Raw genomic sequence first — 20375 nt, 5'->3', positions numbered from 1 at the left:
AGGTACTTAATAGATATTTATTGATTCAATGAATAACAAAAAAATTCTAACCCTACTCTAGAATTTCAGTTCTGGAAGGCAAAAGATGGTTTTAATTTGTGTATTTTTTTTCAGTATTGCATGGAAATTAACTAAATCTGAATATCTTCATTTTGAGTCATTCCAATAAAAAAAGTTTTTATTTTTTATTTCATGGCAGAATCCTATAATAGATAAAGGCGAAATAACTTTAGAAATGAAGTCTGTGGCACCTGATGAGGAGGATGCTTCATTTCCCCCACTTAAATCTGAAGACAGTGGTATTGGCCTAAGTGCTTCATCCCCAGAGCTTTCTCTACATTTAGGAATCCCTAGGATTTCTCCAGAAAAAGATGATGTCTGGAAAAGAAATGGTAGCATGCAGAAAACTTTGCACTACATTCAGGAACTAGTTACTACCTTTACCAACAAGCATATTTTTGGGGTCCAGCTACCAGAACCTGAAGAGGAAAATCAGTCAACAGTAACTATAAACACAAATGACAAAAGTGAAATAAATGGCACAGTTGTTGAAAACTCAGGCAAGAAGAGAGGCTCATGGGAAACCAAGACAATCACTGTACCCCAATTTAAACAGATGCTTTCAGATCTGTTTACAGTTCGAGGGGCTCCAACTAAGCAAAAAACTCCAAGATCTTCCTTCTCTTCAACCCATGGCATTGGCAAGAAAAAGGAAAAAGAGGAAGAGGAATGGTATATTTACAAGGTGATTATTGACCTAGGAGATTTGAGCAAGGAGTGCCAGGAAGCCTTTGCTGCTGCTTGCCATTTTCTGCTGGACTGCTCCACCTTCCCTGTCTACCTTTCTCAAGAAGAAACAGAGCAACTCTATATAACCCTTTTCCAAACACCTGGTAAGAAGGATATAATCTTTTAAATAATTTTTAAAAATTTTTTGTTGAGACAGTTGGGTTTAAATAACTTGCCCAGGGTCACACAGTTAGGAAGTGTTACGTGTCTGAGGCCAGATTTGAGCTCAGGTCTTGCTGATTTCAGACCTGGTACTACATCCACTGTACCACCTAGCTGCCCCTTTTTAAATAATTTGTAGAAATAAGTTCACTATTGAATAATAACATTTTTTAGAATTCTAAGGTTTACAAAATAATTTATATATATTATCTCATGTGAGTCATAATCTTTTTTGTGAGGCAGGTTCTTTTATTAGCTTTTATTTTATAGAAAAGGAAACTAAGATTGAGAGAGGTTAAATGACTTGTTCTAAGGCAATTAGTTAAAATATATTTATTAAGCGTGCACTATGTGCCAGGCACTGTACTGACCACATAAAAGAGAGGTAAAAAACAGCCGTTACACTCAAGGAGTGCACAGTCTAACAAGAAGCAATAAATAGATATGTACAAACAAGCTATATATAAGATAAGTAGGAAATTATAAAAGATGGAAGGTACTAGGATTAAGAGGAGTTGGGAAAGGTTTCCTGTAGAAGATGAGACTTTTGTTGGAACTTGAAGATAAGTGAAACTAGGTGGCAGAGGTGAGGAAAGAGAGCATTTCAGGCATGGGGAACAGCTAAAGAAAATGTCCAGAGTTGGGAGAAGAAATGTCTTGTTCTAGAACAGCAAAGAGGCCAGTTTTTCTGGGTTAAAGAGTACATGGCAAGGAGCATAAGAAGACTGGAAAGTTAAGAGGGTGCTAGATTATAAAGAGTTTTGAATGCCAAGCAAGCATTTTGTCTTTTATCCCAAGAGGCAATAGGGAGTTACTGGAGTTTGAGAAGGAGCTGACAGTGTCAGACCTAATCTTTAGGGAAATCATTTTGTTGGTTTAATGAAAAATAAATTGGAGTAGAAAAAGATTTGAGGCAGGCAGACTCATGAGTAAGCTATTGCAGTAATCTAGGCGTGATGTGATAAGTACCTGCAAAAGAATTGTGCCAGTGTGAGGAGAGAGAAGTGGATTATACTCTAGAGAAGTTACAAAGTTGAAGTGGATAGATCAGGAAAGTGATTCTAGAAGGAAGTGAAAATGAAAGATATTGAAAAGTTGCATTTGACATCTAGATTTTGAGCCTGAAAGATCAATGATTCTAACCTTCACAATTATCAGGAAAGTAAGAGCAGATAGAAGCTTTAGAGGGAAAGATAATGATTTTAGTTTTGGATATGTTGAGTTTAAGATGTCTACTGGACCTACAATTCAAGATGTCTCAAAGGCAACTGGAGATGCAAGAATAGGGCAAGAGACAGAGTAAGTAGATTTGAGAATCATTAGGATAGAAACTGTAATTAAATTATGAGATCTAAAGAGGTCATGTAGTATAAAGGAAGGAAAGAAGGCTCAGTTTAAAAAAAAAAAACCAGAAAACCCTGAAGTATAGAAGTATTGAATAGGATCCAGATGAGAATCCAGAAAAGTATCTGAGTAGCCTGAAGGAAATCCAGGAGTGAATGGTCTCCTGAGAGAAAAAAGTATTAAGGAGAAGAGGGTGATAAACATTGTCAAAGGCTACAGAGAAATCAAGAACAATGAAGATTGAGAAAAAGCAATTGATTTAGGCATTTAGGAGCTTTGGAGAGAAGTTTGAGTGGAATGATGAGATCAGAATCCAACTTGTAGGGTAAAGGAAAAGTGTGAGAGAAAGTGTTTCTTAGATGAGAAAGTAGAGAAGGAGAGATGAAAAGGTTTAGAAGAATGGGCTGTGAAGAATAGGAAGAAGTTGATGAGGGAAGTTTAGTAAAATTGCCGAGGAGCCCAGTTGAGATTGTGTAATATAAAACTGGAGTGGACCCAGTCAAAACAGTTGCATAATTTTTCTAGACCTTTGTTCACATGTAGGAGTGAGAGTGGCAGATTTGTGAGCATGATTTAAAGCTGAGAGCTGGCAGAGCACAATTAATGAAGTGATAAGGGGATGTGAGAGATTGAAGAACAGAGTGTAGAATTGAATTGGTTCATCATTGAGATCAAGACAAGGAAAAGAAGAGAGTTGCTAGAGCAGGAGAGAATATCTAGGAGTTAAGGAGGGAAGAAAATTGTGCACCAGGTGCTGAATTTGTTGAGAAAGTAAAAGAAGTTACCTGGAGGTCTGTACTGTATCAGGTGATAGAGATGAATGGTATGAACCTTACAGAAGAAAAGGTGCTGAATGATGGAGATAAAGGGAGAATCTGGCAGTGGCCATGGGGAAGAATCTTCCACTCAACCAATGTACTGATGGGAATGAATGAAGGTTTAGCTAAGAATGGAAAAGGTGGTCAGGGAGGCGGTGCCATAAAGGGGGAGTCAGGTTTCATTGATAGTTAGAAGATGGAGACAGAGAGAGAAGAAAAGATTTAAGATGAAGAGACATTGTTGCCTATGGAAGGCCACAGGATACAGTGAAAGGGATTTGTACTTTATGGTAAGTGTTTTAAACAGGATTTAGATCAAGGCCTTCCTGACTTCCAAATTCAACTTTATCCCTTAAAATGGATCCTTTGTTCTGCTGTGTCACTTTTTTTTTCTTGTATCTTTTATAGGGAAAAGAAAGGGTTTGAGCCATTTTTTAGTGATTAGAGCTGGAAGAAATCTTAGATAGAAGTCATTTAGTTTTATCTTTTTATTTTTGTAAAGAACTAAAACCCAGAGAGATTAAGTGCTTTTTCTTTTTTTTTTAAATTATTTTTTTTATTTTTTTTAAATTTAATTTTTATTTAATAATTACTTTATATTGACACTCGTTTCTGTTCCGATTTTTTTTTTCCCTCCCTCCCTCCCTCCGCCCCCTCCCCTAGATGGCAAGCAGTCCTTTATATGTTGGATATGTTGCAGTATATCCTAGATACAATATATGTTTGCAGAACTAAACAGTTCTCTTGTTGCATAAGGAGAATTGGATTCAGAAGGTATAAATAACCCGGGAAGAAAAACAAAAATGCAGATAGTTCACTTTCGTTTCCCAGTGTTCTTTCTTTGGGTGTAGCTGCTTTTGTCCGTCATTTATCAATTGAAACTCAGGTCTCTTTGTCAAAGAAATCCACTTCCATCAAAATATGTCCTCATACAATATCGTTGTCGAAGTGTATAATGATCTCCTGGTTCTGCTCATTTCACTTAGCATCAGTTCATGTAAGTCTCGCCAGTCCTCTCTGTATTCATCCTGCTGGTCATTTCTTACAGAACAATAATATTCCATAACGTTCATATACCACAATTCACCCAGCCATTCTCCAATTGATGGGCATCCATTCATTTTCCAGTTTCTAGCCACTACAAACAGGGCTGCTACAAACATTTTGGCACATACAGGTCCCTTTCCCTTCTTTAGTATTTCTTTGGGATATAAGCCCAATAGAATCAAAGGGTATGCACAATTTGATAATTTTTTGGGCATAATTCCAGATTGCTCTACAGAATGGTTGGATTCGTTCACAACTCCACCAACAATGCATTAGTGTCCCAGTTTTCCCGCATCCCCTCCAACATTCATCATTATTTTTTCCTGTCATCTTAGCCAATCTGACAGGTGTGTAGTGGTATCTCAGAGTTGTCTTAATTTGCATTTCTCTGATCAATAATGATTTGGAACACTCTTTCATATGAGTGGTAATAGTTTCAATTTCATCCTCTGAAAATTGTCTGTTCATATCCTTTGACCATTTATCAATTGGAGAATGGCTTGATTTCTTATAAATTTGAGTCAGTTCTCTATATATTTTGGAAATGAAGCCTTTATCAGAACCTTTAACTGTGAAAATGTTTTCCCAGTTTGTTGCTTCCCTTCTAATCTTGTTTGCATTAGTTTTATTTGTACAAAGGCTTTTTAATTTGATGTAATCAAAATTTTCTATTCTGTGATCAGTAATGGTCTCTAGTTCATCTTTGGTCACAAATTTCTTTCTCCTCCACAAGTCTGAGAGATAAACTATTCTATGTTCCTCTAATTTATTTATAATCTCGTTCTTTATGCCTAGGTCATAGACCCATTTTGATCTTATCTTGGTATATGGTGTTAAGTGTGGGTCCATGCCTAATTTCTGCCATACTAATTTCCAATTATCCCAGCAGTTTTTATCAAATAATGAATTCTTTTCCCAGAAGTTATGGGCTTTGGGTTTGTCAAACACTAAATTGCTATAGTTGACTATTCTGTCTTGTGAACCTAGCCTTTTCCACTGATCCACTAATCTATTTCTTAGCCAATACTAAATGGTTTTGGTGACTGCTGCTTTATAATATAATTTTAGATCAGGTACAGCTAGGCCACCTTCATTTGATTTTTTTTTCATTAATTCCCTTGAGATTCTCGACTTTTTATTGTTCCATATGAATTTTGTTGTTATTTTTTTTAGATCAATAAAATATTTTCTTGGAAGTCTGATTGGTATAGCACTAAATAAATAGATTAGTTTAGGGAGTATTGTCATCTTTATTATGTTCGCTGGGCCGATCCAAGAGCACTTAATATTTATCCAATTATTTAAGTCTGACTTTATTTGTGTGGTAAGTGCTTTTTCCAATGTCACATGAATTTGAGCAATTCCAGTGCTACTCCTGACCCTCAGTAGCCAAAAAATACAATTTGAATCTGAATTATAAAGAACTGCATTTAGTATTAGATCTTCTAATTTTTTTCATAGTAGCTGTGGGTAAGTAGAAAGAATTAAATGTAATTGTATGATCAAGTAATAATATTCTATATTAATATAGTCTTAATAATAATAAAATGTATAATAATACAATACTTTCCTTATAACAATTCCCTGGAGCAAATAGTATACATATTATTTTCCCACATGAGAAAATTAAAGCTCAGAGAAGTTGCTTATCCTCAAAAGGACTAAATAGAATCTGAATGTAGTTAGTATATTGAAACCAAGACTGAAAGATGTAGTACAAGTTCAAAACTCTTTCAGATATATACTTTGTTGCTTCTTATAATTCTAGAGAGTCATGGTTTCTGAGTTTTAAAAATTTTTACATGCTGTGACAATATTTTGCTTTTGTTTGGGGGGTGCAGTTTATATGTATCTATGTATGTATAAATGTATGTATACATATATGTGCATACATACATTCATCGATATAAGTATGATTTTATGGTTACAGAGATCCAATGGTATAGAAATTCCTCTGACTAGTTATATAACCATTAAGTATCAGAATCAGACTTAAAATGTCTTGATTCTCTAAAGGCCAATTTTCTATCTACTATGCCATGCTGCTGAGCATATATGTATAACATATCTACATCTCTTTGAATCTAGCATATATGCTGCAAATTGCTGTCACCCTAGAGGTATCAAGTCTATCGACCAAATAAAATTTCAGGGTAGCATCTTAGCTATCTCTAAACTTTGAATGTTTGCCTGATGTTAGTTTTAACTGCTATGAAATCCAAAAAAATTAATGTACTTTTTTTTTGTCTTTTTTATATTGTCTTCCTTTTCTGGAGAATGCGATTCTAGCTTCCCCTTGTGGCTTAAATCTCTCATGACTATCTGCTGCTGTGTAAATAACTGCCATATTCAGAATATGGCCATCTTTACATTGCTTGAGATGATAAACCATTCTCAATCACTGGCACTTGTGTGTGAAGATAGGATGAAACGGAGTAAAATCTCTGGACATAACCCGTTTTTTGGAAAGTTACAGATGGTAACAGTTCCTCCCATTGTTCCAGGAGTGTTAAAAGTCATTGCAAAGAAAACAGACTTCTATCAGGTACATTTCAGTTTGGGTGTATCTTTGAATGTGGGTAAAGCATTTTTCCAGCCTGTTCATTCAAAAAAATTGTTGTTGCTTTTGTTGTGAAAATAGTATCATTCATGAAGTGAGTTCAAACTACAATGAGAATTTCGCAATTGAAGATTTTTAAAAAGATTGAGATTTCAGTAGAAAGGCCAAGGCTATCGGTATTAAATATCACTTAAAACTATCAAAGTCATTATGTTTGTAGGTATTGCTTAGATTTTTTTTCTCTTTAGAAGAGAGGGCTTATTTGGTCTTTAGAGGAGTTATATTCTGAAATTACTGTGATAGAAAAACAAAAAAAATCCTTGAAACTTCCTTTAAAAAAATAAAAATGTGACCCCCTAAAGAAAAGTTAAAGGACTTGAAATTACTTAGCTTGGGTAAGTCAAAGCTTATTAGTTATCATATTTAAAGTTTATTATACAAAAGACAATTTTCTATTTCTTTGTTCTCTTTTTTTCCTCCCTGAGGAACTAATAAGAGAAATAAGCTTTAAGCTACATCATTAAAGATTTTGAGTTTGACCTAAAAAAAATAACTTAACTAGTGAATTTTTAAAACACAGGAATCATCACAATTATGAGATCCCTTTCCTTTAAGGTTTTTTTTTTTTTTAATAGAGTAAGGTTTATTTATTTTAATTAAAATTCTTCCTAAAGCCAAAGTGAGATAACGTGGAAAAGACATAAATTGTATGGCCTTGAAAGGTCCTATAAAATTTGTCATTTCCTGAGCTCTATCACTGTGACTTGCTCAGGGTCACACAGCCAGGAAATGTTAAGTGTCTAAAGTCAAATTTGAACTCAGGTCCTCCTGATTTTAGGCTGGTGCTCTATCCAATACACCAAAGAGCTGCCCCTTATTGATAGAATCTTGATCCTAAAGCCACCCCAGGAAAAAAAAAATGAAATTTGGACTAAATGTCATAGGTAAACAGGATTCCCTAATATGGAAATAAATTTTATGTTAGAATTTTGGTTTAGGGAATTGAAAGAGTTAATTGAAACATATTGAATATAAGTGATAGTAGAAGAGAATGAAAAGGATTTTTGCATTTTTAGGAGTCATGTTCATAGATATGTGGATAAATATTTGTTACAGGAAATTTTATTTTCTTTTTTAATAGGAAGAGGGAGATAAAATAGATTTTTGTTAGTTGAAAAAAAATTTTGTAAAAAACATATAGTATTGTATAAGTGTCTGCAAAGATGAACAGAGTGTGAGTTTGGGAGTGGAGTGAGTGTTGACTCATTATGTCATGATGTTACAACGCAGCATTTTCATTTTTTTGTTGTTGTTTGCTTGCATTTTGTTTTTTTTTCTCATTGTTTTCATTTTTGATCTGATTTTTCTTGTGCAGCATGATAATTGTGGATATATGTATGAAAGAGTTGCATATGTTTAACATATATTAAATTACTTACCATCTAGGGGAGGAGGTGAGGGGAAGAAGGGAAAAAATTTGGAACACAAGGTTTTGAAAAGGTGAATGTTGAAAATTATCTATGAATAAGTTCTGAAACCAAAAAGCTTTAATAAAGAAAAAGATGGTCCTTTGCTTTAGCATAGTGTAGACATATAGCAGTCACTTTAAAATGCATGTTGATTGATTTCAAAAAGAATCAAGGAAATTGAAAGAAGTACTTTGTTTGCCAACTTCGGTCTAGCCCTGCTTGATTTTTCTTGTTCATTTCAAGGGCCTGGTTAGTCTCCATTTGCAGTAGCTATTTAAAATGTGTATACTGAGGGGCTGTAAACTATCCATCTTTTTTCTTTTTGAGTTTTTTCCTCTCTGTAGTATTTTATTTTTCTAATTATATGTAAAGATAATTTTCAGCATTCACTTTTTAAAATAGCTTTTTATTTACAAAACATATGCATAGGTAATTTTTCTTGCAATTTAATTCTTGCAAATAAATTGACTCTTGCAAAACCTTCAGTTCCAAATTTTCCCCTCCATTCCTCCACCCCCCTCCCCTAGATGGCAGGTATTCCAGTACATGTTAAAATATATGTTAATCCCAATATATGTATACATCTCCATACAGTTATCTCAGCATTCACTTTTTTATATATATAGAATAGTTAGCTCTTTATTCTGTCATTTATGAAAACATTACACTTAAAATGAGTACCCATTTTTATACATGTCATAACTTCCTTATTAGATTATTATCTTCTTTTTTTAATAGCTTTTTATTTACAAGTTATATGCATGGGTGATTTTACAGCATTGACAATTGCCAAACCTTTTGTTCTAACTTTTCTCCTCCTTTCCCTCACCCCTTCCCCTAAATGGCAGGATGACCAATACATGTTAAATATATTAAAGTATAAATTAAATACAAAATAAGTATACATGACCAAACTGTTACTTTCAGCATTCACTTTTGTAAGATTTTGAGTTCCAAATTTTTTCTCTCTTCTACCTTTACCTCCCCCCACAACAACAGCAAGAAATCTGATATAGGTTATACATGTACAATCATTTTAAACATTTCCATATTTGTCATGTTGCGAAAGAAAAATCAGAACAAAAGGAGAAAACCATAAGAAAGAAAAAGCAAACAAACAAAAAAGTTAAAATAGTATCCTCCAATCCTCATTCTGTCTTTATAGTTCTCCCTAAGGATGACATTTTCCATTCCAAGTCCATAGAAATTGTCTTGTATTACTATGTTGCTAAAAAGAGCAAAGTAGTTAATCATCACATAATCTTGTTACTATGTATAATGTTCTTCTGGTTCTTCTTACTTCACTCAGCATCAATTCATGAAAGCTTTTCCAGGCTTTTCTGAAACCAGCCTTTTCATCATTTCTTTTACATTCCTGTATCACAACTTATTCAACCATTCCCCAAATGATGGGCATCCCTTCAATTAGCCAATTCCTTGCCACTACAAAAAGGGCTGCAACAAACATTTTTGCACATTTTGCTCAGTTTTTCCTCTTTTACAATCTCTTTGGCCTGCAGATCCAGTAATGACAGTGCTGGATCAAAGGCACAATTTTATAACCCTTTGGGTATATTTCCAGAATGACTGGATCATAAACTGCCCATCTTGCTGTATATGATTATCTAAAATAAGTATTGTGCATACACTTGGTTCTTCCTATGTAGACAGTGGTTAAATTCAATTAGTAGTTTCTTTGAAGACTTTGAATGTCATTCACAAATTATCATCTCCATTTCCTCTCCTCAGTTTTAACCCTCCATATATTGGCTTCCGATGTCATCATTCAATTGAAACTGTTCTCTCCAAGTTACATAATATCTCTTATTTGCCATATCTAATGGTATCTTCTTAATTTTCATCCTTCTTGACCTCTCGGAATTATTTGATTTATAGACCACCTTCTTTTATATGGTTTCTTAGCTCTAGATTTGTTTGTTTGTTTGTTTTTGGCTCTTTTCTCTCTTGGTTCTTCTCCAATCTGTTTGGCTAATCCTTCTTAGATTCGTTTGCTGTAGTTTCAACCATGTTATACCCTTTAACTGTGGGTGCCCCCTAAGTTCTGTCCTGGATCATCTCCTTTTTTCTCTTTGTGTTCTTTTACATGTTGATCTCATTAGGTCCCATGGCTTCAGTTACTATCTCTATTTCCAGTTCTATTTATCCAGCCCTAATTTCTCTCCTGACTTCAAATCCCATACCACAATTTCCTGTTGGAGTTTTAAGAATTTGATAACCCATAGTCATCACAAATTCATGATGCCCAAAACAATACTCATTATCTTTAAACCTCCTCCCCAAATCTCCCCTTTTTTCTGAATTTCCATGTTATAATCAAGAACCATCCTGTTCACCCTAGTTCATAATCTCAGTGTCATCCTTGATTCATCTGTCCTGTTCATGCTACAGACCTGGTTGGATGCCAGATCTTGTCATTTCTGTCTCTGCAGCATCTTTCATAAAAATCCCTATGACCCACTTGAATGATTATAATAGCCTTCTTTTGGACATCACTTTCTCAGCATAAGCTGGACCACATCCCACACAACCCCACCAACTCCTCAACATGCTTCATTGGCTCCCTATTACCTCTAGGATAAATGTGAAGTCCTTTGTTTGACACTTAAAGCTTTTTACAACTTGACCTCTTTGTATCTTTATTCCTCCCTCTCTACAATACAGCCATACTGACTTTTTTTTTTTTTTTTTTTTTGCTGTTTCTCATACACAGTACTCCATCTTTGTCACTCTGCCTTCTCACTAGCCCTCCTTCATACTTGAAATGCTCTCCCTCTCAACTTCCAATTCCTAAAATGGCAGAGTTGGTTTAAAACTCAGTGGAGTTTTAAAATTTTCTTCTGGAGTTCTTTCCCTTCTCTCTTCCCTTCCCAGTTTCAGTCGAGCCCAGAAACATGTACTAAGTGTATACTAAATAGTGCTTGTTAAGCAGTGTGTTAAGTTGCTAGTGTCATTTGGCCTTAAGGTTATCTTCCCTATCCTCTGTATTCATCTTTTATATTCTTATTTGCATATGTTGTCTCCCCATCTTTGTATTCTTAGTGCTTAGACCAGTATCTATCATGTAATAAACACCATAAATATTTGTTGATTAATTAATCCCATAATAAGGGAAGGAGTAATAGCTTTGGCACTCATCTACAAACAATTGGAGAAAAGAGAGAAGAGCTAATGTTTGGATCAGTATCCCAGCCTCATCATCCTAGCAGCTGAGGTTTCTTGGCAACTGCTAGTCCAGAAGAGTAATGCCTCTGGTAGTTAGCTAATCTAACATTTCTAACGTTGTAGCTCCATAATCTGTTCAGATCTTTGCAGCTATCTAATATCAGTTCCACCTCTGACTTTGCTGACATGATGAGAGCACCAAATAGCAAGTCAGCCACCTTTCATTTGAAGAGATCAAAAAGAGTGGAAAGAATGGTCTGGAACTAGTTAAATGAAGTAACTCCAAGAACAATGTAGGGAAAAAAAAATACAAGAATTTGGAGAGATGTGTTCTGCTTGCATTTTTCCTATTTTATTGATCCAATTTCACAAATCATATTCTAGACTATAACATGAGCAATTGTTACAATTTCTTCTCTTTAATAAAATAGTTTAGTGCCTCTAAGAAATATGGAAATATGTGTTGAAGAATTCCATGTTTAACCTATGTCAGACTATTTGCTATCTTGGGGAAGGAGAAAAATTTGTAACATTGCAAAGGTGAATATTGAAAACTACTTTTGCATTTATTTGGGAAAATAAAATACTATTAAAGTAGTTTAGTGCTTCATTAAAAAGATTAAAATGGAGTGAGATTACTTTTTTTTTTTTAAATATCACAAGCAAAAACCATTTGAGGGGGAATCATCTAAACATTCATTTAAAAATTATACTTCAATTTTTCTTTATTTTTAGCAGTGTTATTTTATCTTATTCATAATCTGATTTTTTTCTTCAGTTGTGTTTATATTACATAAATCTTAAACAAGGCCATCTTTGACTCTTAAAAGCATTAAAAATGTCTTCATGTAAAACTGATACTGTACACCTACAATACCAGAAGGGCATGAATTTTGGAATGTAGTTTGCAGATAATAGTGATAAATTTGTGCTGAATTTGCAAATACACACACACACACACACACACACACACACACACACACACACATTTAATTTCAATCCAGTGCCTAACTTTAACCCAGGGTGAAGTTTATGGCCTTAGAAGGAAATAAAATGAGTTGTCCTACTTGTGGAAGTATAAGGATTTCAATATAAGGAAACTGAGATTGTAGACAGCCCAGAAACCTTCAACTTTATGCTTAAAAGTTGTATCATCAGCACCTACTTATCATAGTTTTTCTCTCTCAATATTATATAGATATGTTCTTGGGTGAAAGCTAACATTTTTCTCTTTAAATGCTTTTTATTTTTAAAGAAATAGTAGGATCTCATTTTGCGGTGGCAAAGAATTGGAAAATGAGTGGATGCACATCAATTGAAGAATGGCTGAATAAATTATAGTATATGAATGTAATGGAATGATACTATTGTTCTATAAGAAATGATGAGCAGATTGATTTCTGAAAAGCCTGGAAAGATTTATATGAACTGATGCTAAGTAAAGCCAGCAGAACCAGCAGTACAATGTGTCATGATCAATAAAAAGATTTAGCTCTTCTCAGCTATTCAATGATACAAGGCAATCCCAATAAATTTTGGATGGAAAATACCATATACATCCAGAGAGAGAACTATGGAGACTAAATATTATTTGAAACATACTATTTTCGCCTGTTTTTTTTTTTCTTTTCTTTTGTTTTTGTTTTTTTTTTTCACATGGCTTTTCTATTTTGTTCTAGTTTTCCTTTCCCAACATGACTCGTGGAAATATGTTAAAAACAAATGTACATGTATAACCTAAATTAGATTGCTTTCTAGTTTAGGGAGGAGGAAGGTAAGGGAGGGAGGGAGAACTCAACATCTTACAAAGATGGAAGTTGAAAACCATCTTCACATGTAATTGGAAAAATAATATGCTATTAAAATTACATTTTAAAATTTTTTAAAAAAAGATTATTTGGGAGGATAAAAGTAAAAATATACCTAATAATTATGTTGTATATTTGAAGTTATATACATGGTAGATTTTCAGTTTCATGTGCAATCATCTTTCTTGTTGTATTGTCCTATGGAAATGTTTGTTTTGTTCCATGAATTGAAAATAAAATAAAATTTTAAAAATAAAGAGGTAACTAAAGTTTCAATAATTATTCTTTTGTCACAGAGAGTGGCCCAGGTACTGTGGAATCAGCTGAACAAAGATACACGGGAACACCACATTGCTTGTGTGGAACTCTTCTACAGGCTTCATTGCCTCGCACCATCTGTAAACATTTGTGAAGATATTATCTGCCATTCATTATTGGAACCTGACAAAGTAAGTCCCTGTTACTTTCTAACTTTCCCCTTCCCTTCATCATAGTTTTTCCTTTGGTTTACTAGGTTCTATAATGATTGCAGATAGTACCTTATTTCTTTTTATCCTATATGTTTCTTAGGTTTTTCTGAAACTGCCCTGATCATTATTTCTTATAGTACATTAGCATTTCGTCCCAATTATATACCACAACATGTTCAGCCATTTTCCAATTGGTATCCTCTCACTTTCCAACTCTTTGCCACCACATAAAGGACAATTATAAATATTTTTATATATAAAAATATTTCCCCCTTTTCTTTGACTTCTGTGAGTACAAACTTAGTAGTAGTATTATTGGGTGAAAGGGTATGTCCAGTTTGATAGCTCTTTGGATATAGTTCCAAAATGTTCTCCAGAAGGGTTGGAATGTTTCACAACTCACACTTCTGCAATAATATATCTATTTTCCCACATCTCTCAGCATTTATTATTTTTCTTTTCTGTCATGTTAGTCATTCTGAAAGGAGTGAGGTGATACCTCAGAGTTGTTAATTTGCATTTTCTAAGCAATAGTGATTTAAGTGACTTTGACTAACTTTGATTTCTTTTTCTAAAACCTGCCTATTCATATCCATTAACCATTTATCAATTGGGAAATGCCTATTATTTTTATAAATTTGGCTCAATTCCATATATATATATGTGAGAAATAAAACCTTTGAAAGAGAAACTTGATGTAAATTTTTTTCCCTAGTTTCCTGATTTGCTTCTAATTTGGGCTGCATTAGTTTCCTTGTGCAAAAGTTTTTTAATTTCATGTAATCAGAGTTATCATTTTTACTTTTTGTGATCCTTTCTGTCTTTTGTTTAGTCATAAACTCTTCCCATCTCTGTAAAAATTTTTAAGCTCTTCTAATTTACTTATGATGTCATCATTAATGTCTAAATCATGTACTGATTTTGATTATTTTAGTATGTGATGAGAGTTGTTGATCTATGCCTACTTTCTACCAAATTGCTTTCTAATTTTCCCAGCAATTTTTGTCAGATAATGAATTCTTGCCTCAAAAACTTAAATCTTTGGACAAACACTAGTTGTTCATGACTGTTTAAATCTGGAACTGCTAAACCATCTTCCTTCCCAATTCATTCATTAATTCGCTTGTTATTATTGATCTTTTTCTATCTCTATAAAATAATTCTTTGGTAGTATGATTCATATGACTCTAAATTGTTATTTTTATCATATTAGTTTGGTCTACCTATGAATAATTAATATTTTCCCATTTGTTTAGATATGTCTTTATGTGAAAATTGTGTTCATATAGTCTCTGGATTTGTCTTGGCAGGTAGACTTCTAAGTAATTTATAATATCTGCAGTTATTTTAAGTTGAATTTCTTTTTCTATCTCTTCCTAATGGGTTTTATTTGTAACATATATTGAAGCATCGATGATTTATGTGGATTTATTTTAGATCCTGCAACTTTGCTAAAGTTATTGTTTCAATTAATTTTAATTAATTCTCTAAGGTTCCTTAAGTATACTATCATATTATCCACAAAGAGGGATTGTTTTGTTTTCTCATTACCTGTATTTATTCCTTCAATTTCTTTTTCCTCTTTATTGTATTTTTTGTTATAAAAGCATTTTGGTATATTACTGAATAATAATCCTTGCATTACCCCTGATCTTATTGGTAAAACTTCTAACATCCATATTATGGATAATGTTTGCTGATGATTTTAGATAGATATTACTTATCATTTTAAGAAAAGCTCCCTTTATTCCTGTGTCCTCTAGTGTTTTTACTGAGTACTGCATTTTGTCAAATGACTTTCTTATATAAAATCATATGATATTTGCTATTTTTGTTATTGAAATGGTCAATTATGCTTATAGTTTTCCTAATACTGAACCAGTTCTGCATTCTTGATGTACATCTCACCTAGTCAATATTATATGATCTTTGTAATATATTGCTATACTCTCCTTGCTCCATTTTATTTAAAACATTTGTAATATTCATTAGGTAAATTAGCCTATAGTTTTCTTTCTCTGTTTTTGCTTTCCTTGGTGTAGATATCAAAATCAATTTATATCATAAAAGAAAATTTTTTTCAAATAATTTTCTAAATTATTATATAGTGGTTTTTTTTTTTCTAAATAGTTTATATAATATTGACTAACAATTGTTCCTTAAATGTTTGGTAGACTTCACTTGTAAATTCTTCTGGTCCTTGGATTTGTTCTTAGGGAATTTATTTATGGATTTTTTCAATTTTCTTTCCAATATAGGGTTATTTAAGTATTCTATTTCCTCCTCTTTTAACCTGAGCAATTTATATTTTTGTAAATATTCATCCATTTCACTTACATTGTCAATTTTACTGACATATATTTGGGGAAAATAACTTAACATTTGCTTTAATTTCATCTTCATTGATAGTGTATTCACTTCTTTTGATTTTTGATACTGATAGTTTGACTTTCTTTTTTTTTTTTAAATTAAATTAACCAGTGGGTTATCTGCTTTGTTGTTTATTTGTTATTTTGTTCTGTTTTTTTTTTTTAATATATAAAATCAGCTTTTAATTTTGTTTATTAGTTCAATTGGTTTTTTATTTTTAATTTTATTATTTTGCCTTTGATTTCAGGATTTCCATTTTGGTGCTTAATTAGGAATTTTAAATTCATTCTTTTTCTAGTTTTTTAAAAATTGTTTGCCCAATTCATTGTTCTACTCTTTCTCTCTTTTATTGATGTATGTTTTTAGAGATATAATTTCCCCCTAAATTTTGCTTTGGCTGCATCCCACAAATTCTGGTATGTTGTCTCATTGTTGTCATTATTTTTTATTAAATTTTTCATTGTTTTTATGATTTGTTCTTTGACTCACTCATTTTTTCAGATAAGATTATTTTGTTTTCAAGTGATTTTTTTCATCTAAGCCTTCTATACCTCTTTATTAAATATGTTTTGCTACATTATGACCTGAAAAGTATACATTTAATATTTTTTCTTCTCTGCATTTGTTTGTGGATTTTTTATGTCCTAATGGGTCAATATTTGTGAAGTTACTCTGGACAGCTGAGAAAAAGTTTCCTTTTTCTTCCAATTTAGTTTTCTTCAAAGATCAATCCTTTCTAACTTTTCTAAGATTTTATTCTTCTCCTTAACTTCTTTCTAGTTTATTTTGTAGTTAGATTTATCTGACTTTAAGAGAAGGTTAATAATTTCCCTCTAGAATAGTTTTACTGTCTGCTTCTTGTAAATTTTTTTTTTTGAAGAATTTGGATGCTATTTCATTTGCTCCATTTTTGTTTGCTTTTTTATTATTAACATTACTTCACTGTCAGTCTTGTCTTTCAACAATATGTACTTGTCCTGCTTAATACTTTTAATTGGGTCTCTTTTTGCTTTTGTTTAGTGTGACATTATGATCACTATCGCTGCCTTTTTTTACTTCAGCAAAAGCATAATGTTCTGCACCAGATTCTGTACCAGTTCTCTATTTTAACTACGTATATGTCTCCCACTCTGTGTCTTTCTGTCTCTGCCTCCTCCTTTCTCCATCTCCAACTCCCTCTCCTTTCCCTTCTCCCTCCCTCTCCTTTCCCGCCTGTCTCTGTCTCTGTCTCTCTCTTTCATAAGCAACATATTGTTGAATTCTGATTTCTTATCTATTCTACTATCTGCTAATATTTTATGGGTGAATTCATTCCATTAACATTCACAGTTACTTATTATGGGTTTCCCTTCATCCTATTTTCTTACATTTATCATTCTTTTTTTGTTTACTGTGTCCCTCTCCAAAAGTCTCTTTTGCTTCTTACCTCTGCCTTCCCTTCCCATCCCTCCTTTACCTTATCCCCTTTCCCTAAAAATGAGAAAGTTATTAGAAGTTACATGTATCATCTTCTTGTGTAGGAATATAAACAGTTTAACTGTATTAAATCTTTTATGATTTCTACTTCATGTTCACCCTTTTTTGTTGTTGTTGTTGTTGCTTGATTTAAATCTCACATTTATAAGCAAAAAAATTTTCTATTCATCTCTTGTCTTTATCTATTTCATTAAATATCCATTTCCCCCGCCCGAAGAATTATAATCAATTTTTCTGGATAGGTTATTTTTGCTGGTAATCCTAGTTTTTTTTTTTTTTTTAATCTATCATATTCCAAGCCTAAATCTTAGCTTGGTTAAAATGGAGACACCTTTAACATGGTAGCTAATAAATCTTATGTGATATTGATTGTGACTCCATGACATTTGAATGGTTTCTTTCTCACTGCTTGGAAGTATTTTTTTTTTTTTTTGAACTGGGCACTCTAGGATTTGTCTATATTTCCAAAAGTTTTCATTTTGGAATCTTTTTCAGGAGAAGGTAACTTGTAGGGTCTTTCCATTCCTATTTTATCCTCTGATTCTAGGATATTGGAATAGGTTTTCTTTGATATTTCTTGAAATATAGTATCTAGGCTCTTTCTTGATTGTGGCTTTCAGGAAATCTAATAATTCTTGATTATTCTCCTTGATCTTTTTTGTAGGTCAGTTGTTTTTCCAGTGAGATATTTTGCTTTCTTTTTTTCATTCTTTTGACTTTATTCTTCCTTGATGTTTCATGAATCATTAGCTTCCACTTGCTCAGTTTAATTTTTAAAGAATTTTTTTTTTCCTTTAATGAGTTTTTATACCTTTATTTCTTTTTAGCCAATGATGCTTCTTAAGTAGTTATGTTCATCAGTGGAGTAGTATGCTACCTTTTTTATTTGGCCAAATCAGGTTTTCAAGATGTTTTTCTTCAATGTATTTCTCTCTCTCTCTCTCTCTCTCTCTACATATATATATATATATGTATATATATATATATATATTTTTTTTTGTATTTGTATTTCTATATATTTTTATTTTAATTGTTTGCTTATTTTCCAGTCTATTTCATTACTTTGGACTTTCTCTTAAAGTTTGGCTCTGTTGCTGGGGTGCAGGTAGAAAAGAAATTATTCTAAGCTTCAAGCTTTTTTTGCTCTGCTGTTTTTAGAGCTAGTTCTGAGTGTTTGGAAGTTTGGGGTGCTTCCAAGGTGGTGTGCTCCAGTGAGATCTGTGGTTGTTGCTCTTCTGGCATGTTTTTTTATCCTTACCCAGGAAAGGCTCCTGATCCCTTGAAGCCAAAAATAATACTGGTCTTTAGTGCCCCTGTTCCCTACTCTGTCCTACAAGTGCACATATAGGCAATAGAATTGCCAAACAGTATCTGGTCCTGCACCCAGTGCTTATACAGAAGTCCTGTGTAATCTCTTAGTGATCAGTTGTCAGATCCCCTTACTGTTTAGGAATTGAGAGCTCCCAAAACTGCTGTAGTTGTCACATCCAATGCCACATGTACTTCAAACCATCCCTTACCACAGTATCACAAACTTCTTCCAATCTCTTAAGTTGTCTTGAACTGGAAAAATGTCTTACTCTGACCTGTTGGTTCTAGAATCCAAACTTTAATTGGAGGAATTATTTTAAAGTTATTTGGAAGAGCTCAGTTGTTTCCTCTATTTCAGCAGCTTCATACTGCCTCTGGCACTGTCTAGATCTTCTGAACATTAAAAAATGAATTTCCAATTGAAAAAATTCATAGATTACCTTAGAGTGAGGGGGTGAGGTGAACTGTGACTACCTAGATATAGGTCTAGGCATTAACTTTGATAATAGAGAATTTCCATTATACTAAATACACATTTCACATGCAGCCACTCTATTTTAATAAGCAAGAAAAGGAGAAAAAGTTAATAGGTATTTTATTTTCTTCTAGTAGAAAGGCAGTTTTCTTGCATTTATTTGTTTTTTATTTAGGACTCAAGTCATGAAAAATAATGCATTCTTTGGCTGAACCAAACTGTTTATTTCCATTTATCTTGTATTCAAGGGAACAAGGTTGGAAGCAATATTTAGATTCTCCATTATCTGGCACTTAACAAGAGAGATCCAAAGTAACAGAGTGACATCCTACAATCGTTCCTTTGATAGGTAAGTTGGTAGCTTAAAAAGTTCACTGGACATTTGATATTTCTCTGTACAAAACTTTTCAAAAGTAGTCAGATGATTTCTCCTCAGAGAGATGAGGAACTAGAGTTACAGAAAGTACTATAATGATATCAGATATGATCATAGAGTTTGTTGGTTTCACATAAGTTTTTTTTTAGTTACAAAAGGGGAATTTTTTTAATGTTTGGAGAAAAGTAATTAATTTTTGTGATTTGGGGTCAAGATTATCTTTAGGAAAAGTACTTGAATGATTGAAATGTTCTAAATTTGAAATCAAGAAGTATTTCATTTTTGGGTGCTCTAACAGGAATAGATCAGTAGTGTTTCCAATTTTTTTTGTCACAACACCTGAATTCCTAGAATTTGTTTGCAGGTCCTTGTTTGTAATACTAGACAGCCTGACTTGTTCTGATGAGGCCATTGGTGCAGCAGCACAAGGCTGGCTGGTTCGTGCCCTTTCCCTTAATGATGTGTCTCGCATCTTGGAACCTGTTCTCCTGTTTCTACTTCACCCAAAGACACAGAGGATATCTATTCACTGCATCAAGCTGAAAAACTCAGCAGGTAACTACACTGAAATGGGCAGCCAGGGGCAAGTACTGACTTATGAAAAGGTACCATGCCTTAATGACTTAATGTAAAATGGTAGTGGTGGTGGTGATGAGTTTTATTTGTTGGTTTGTTTTTTAAATCAGAAGAGATTTCAACACTTATCAGTAATAAAGC

The 20375-nt window shown here is 33.0% G+C and overlaps 1 protein-coding gene across 1 annotated transcript in view; it reads left to right on the top strand.

Moving 5' to 3' along the window:
• The window catches only part of DOP1B (DOP1 leucine zipper like protein B), a 132098-nt gene that overhangs the window by 69385 nt on the left and 42338 nt on the right, over positions 1–20375 (top strand). Inside the window, exons 13-17 of the mRNA XM_051984839.1 lie at positions 200–893; positions 6437–6705; positions 13477–13629; positions 19531–19631; positions 20023–20213. Of these exons, the coding sequence (XP_051840799.1) occupies positions 200–893; positions 6437–6705; positions 13477–13629; positions 19531–19631; positions 20023–20213 (1408 nt within the window). The remainder of the gene's footprint in view (positions 1–199; positions 894–6436; positions 6706–13476; positions 13630–19530; positions 19632–20022; positions 20214–20375) is intronic.

This window comes from Antechinus flavipes, chromosome 3, assembly GCF_016432865.1.
Source record: "Antechinus flavipes isolate AdamAnt ecotype Samford, QLD, Australia chromosome 3, AdamAnt_v2, whole genome shotgun sequence".
Taxonomy (NCBI): Eukaryota; Metazoa; Chordata; class Mammalia; order Dasyuromorphia; family Dasyuridae; genus Antechinus; species Antechinus flavipes.
Note: the sequence above shows the minus strand (reverse complement) of the source record. Positions and strands in the feature narration are given on the sequence as shown.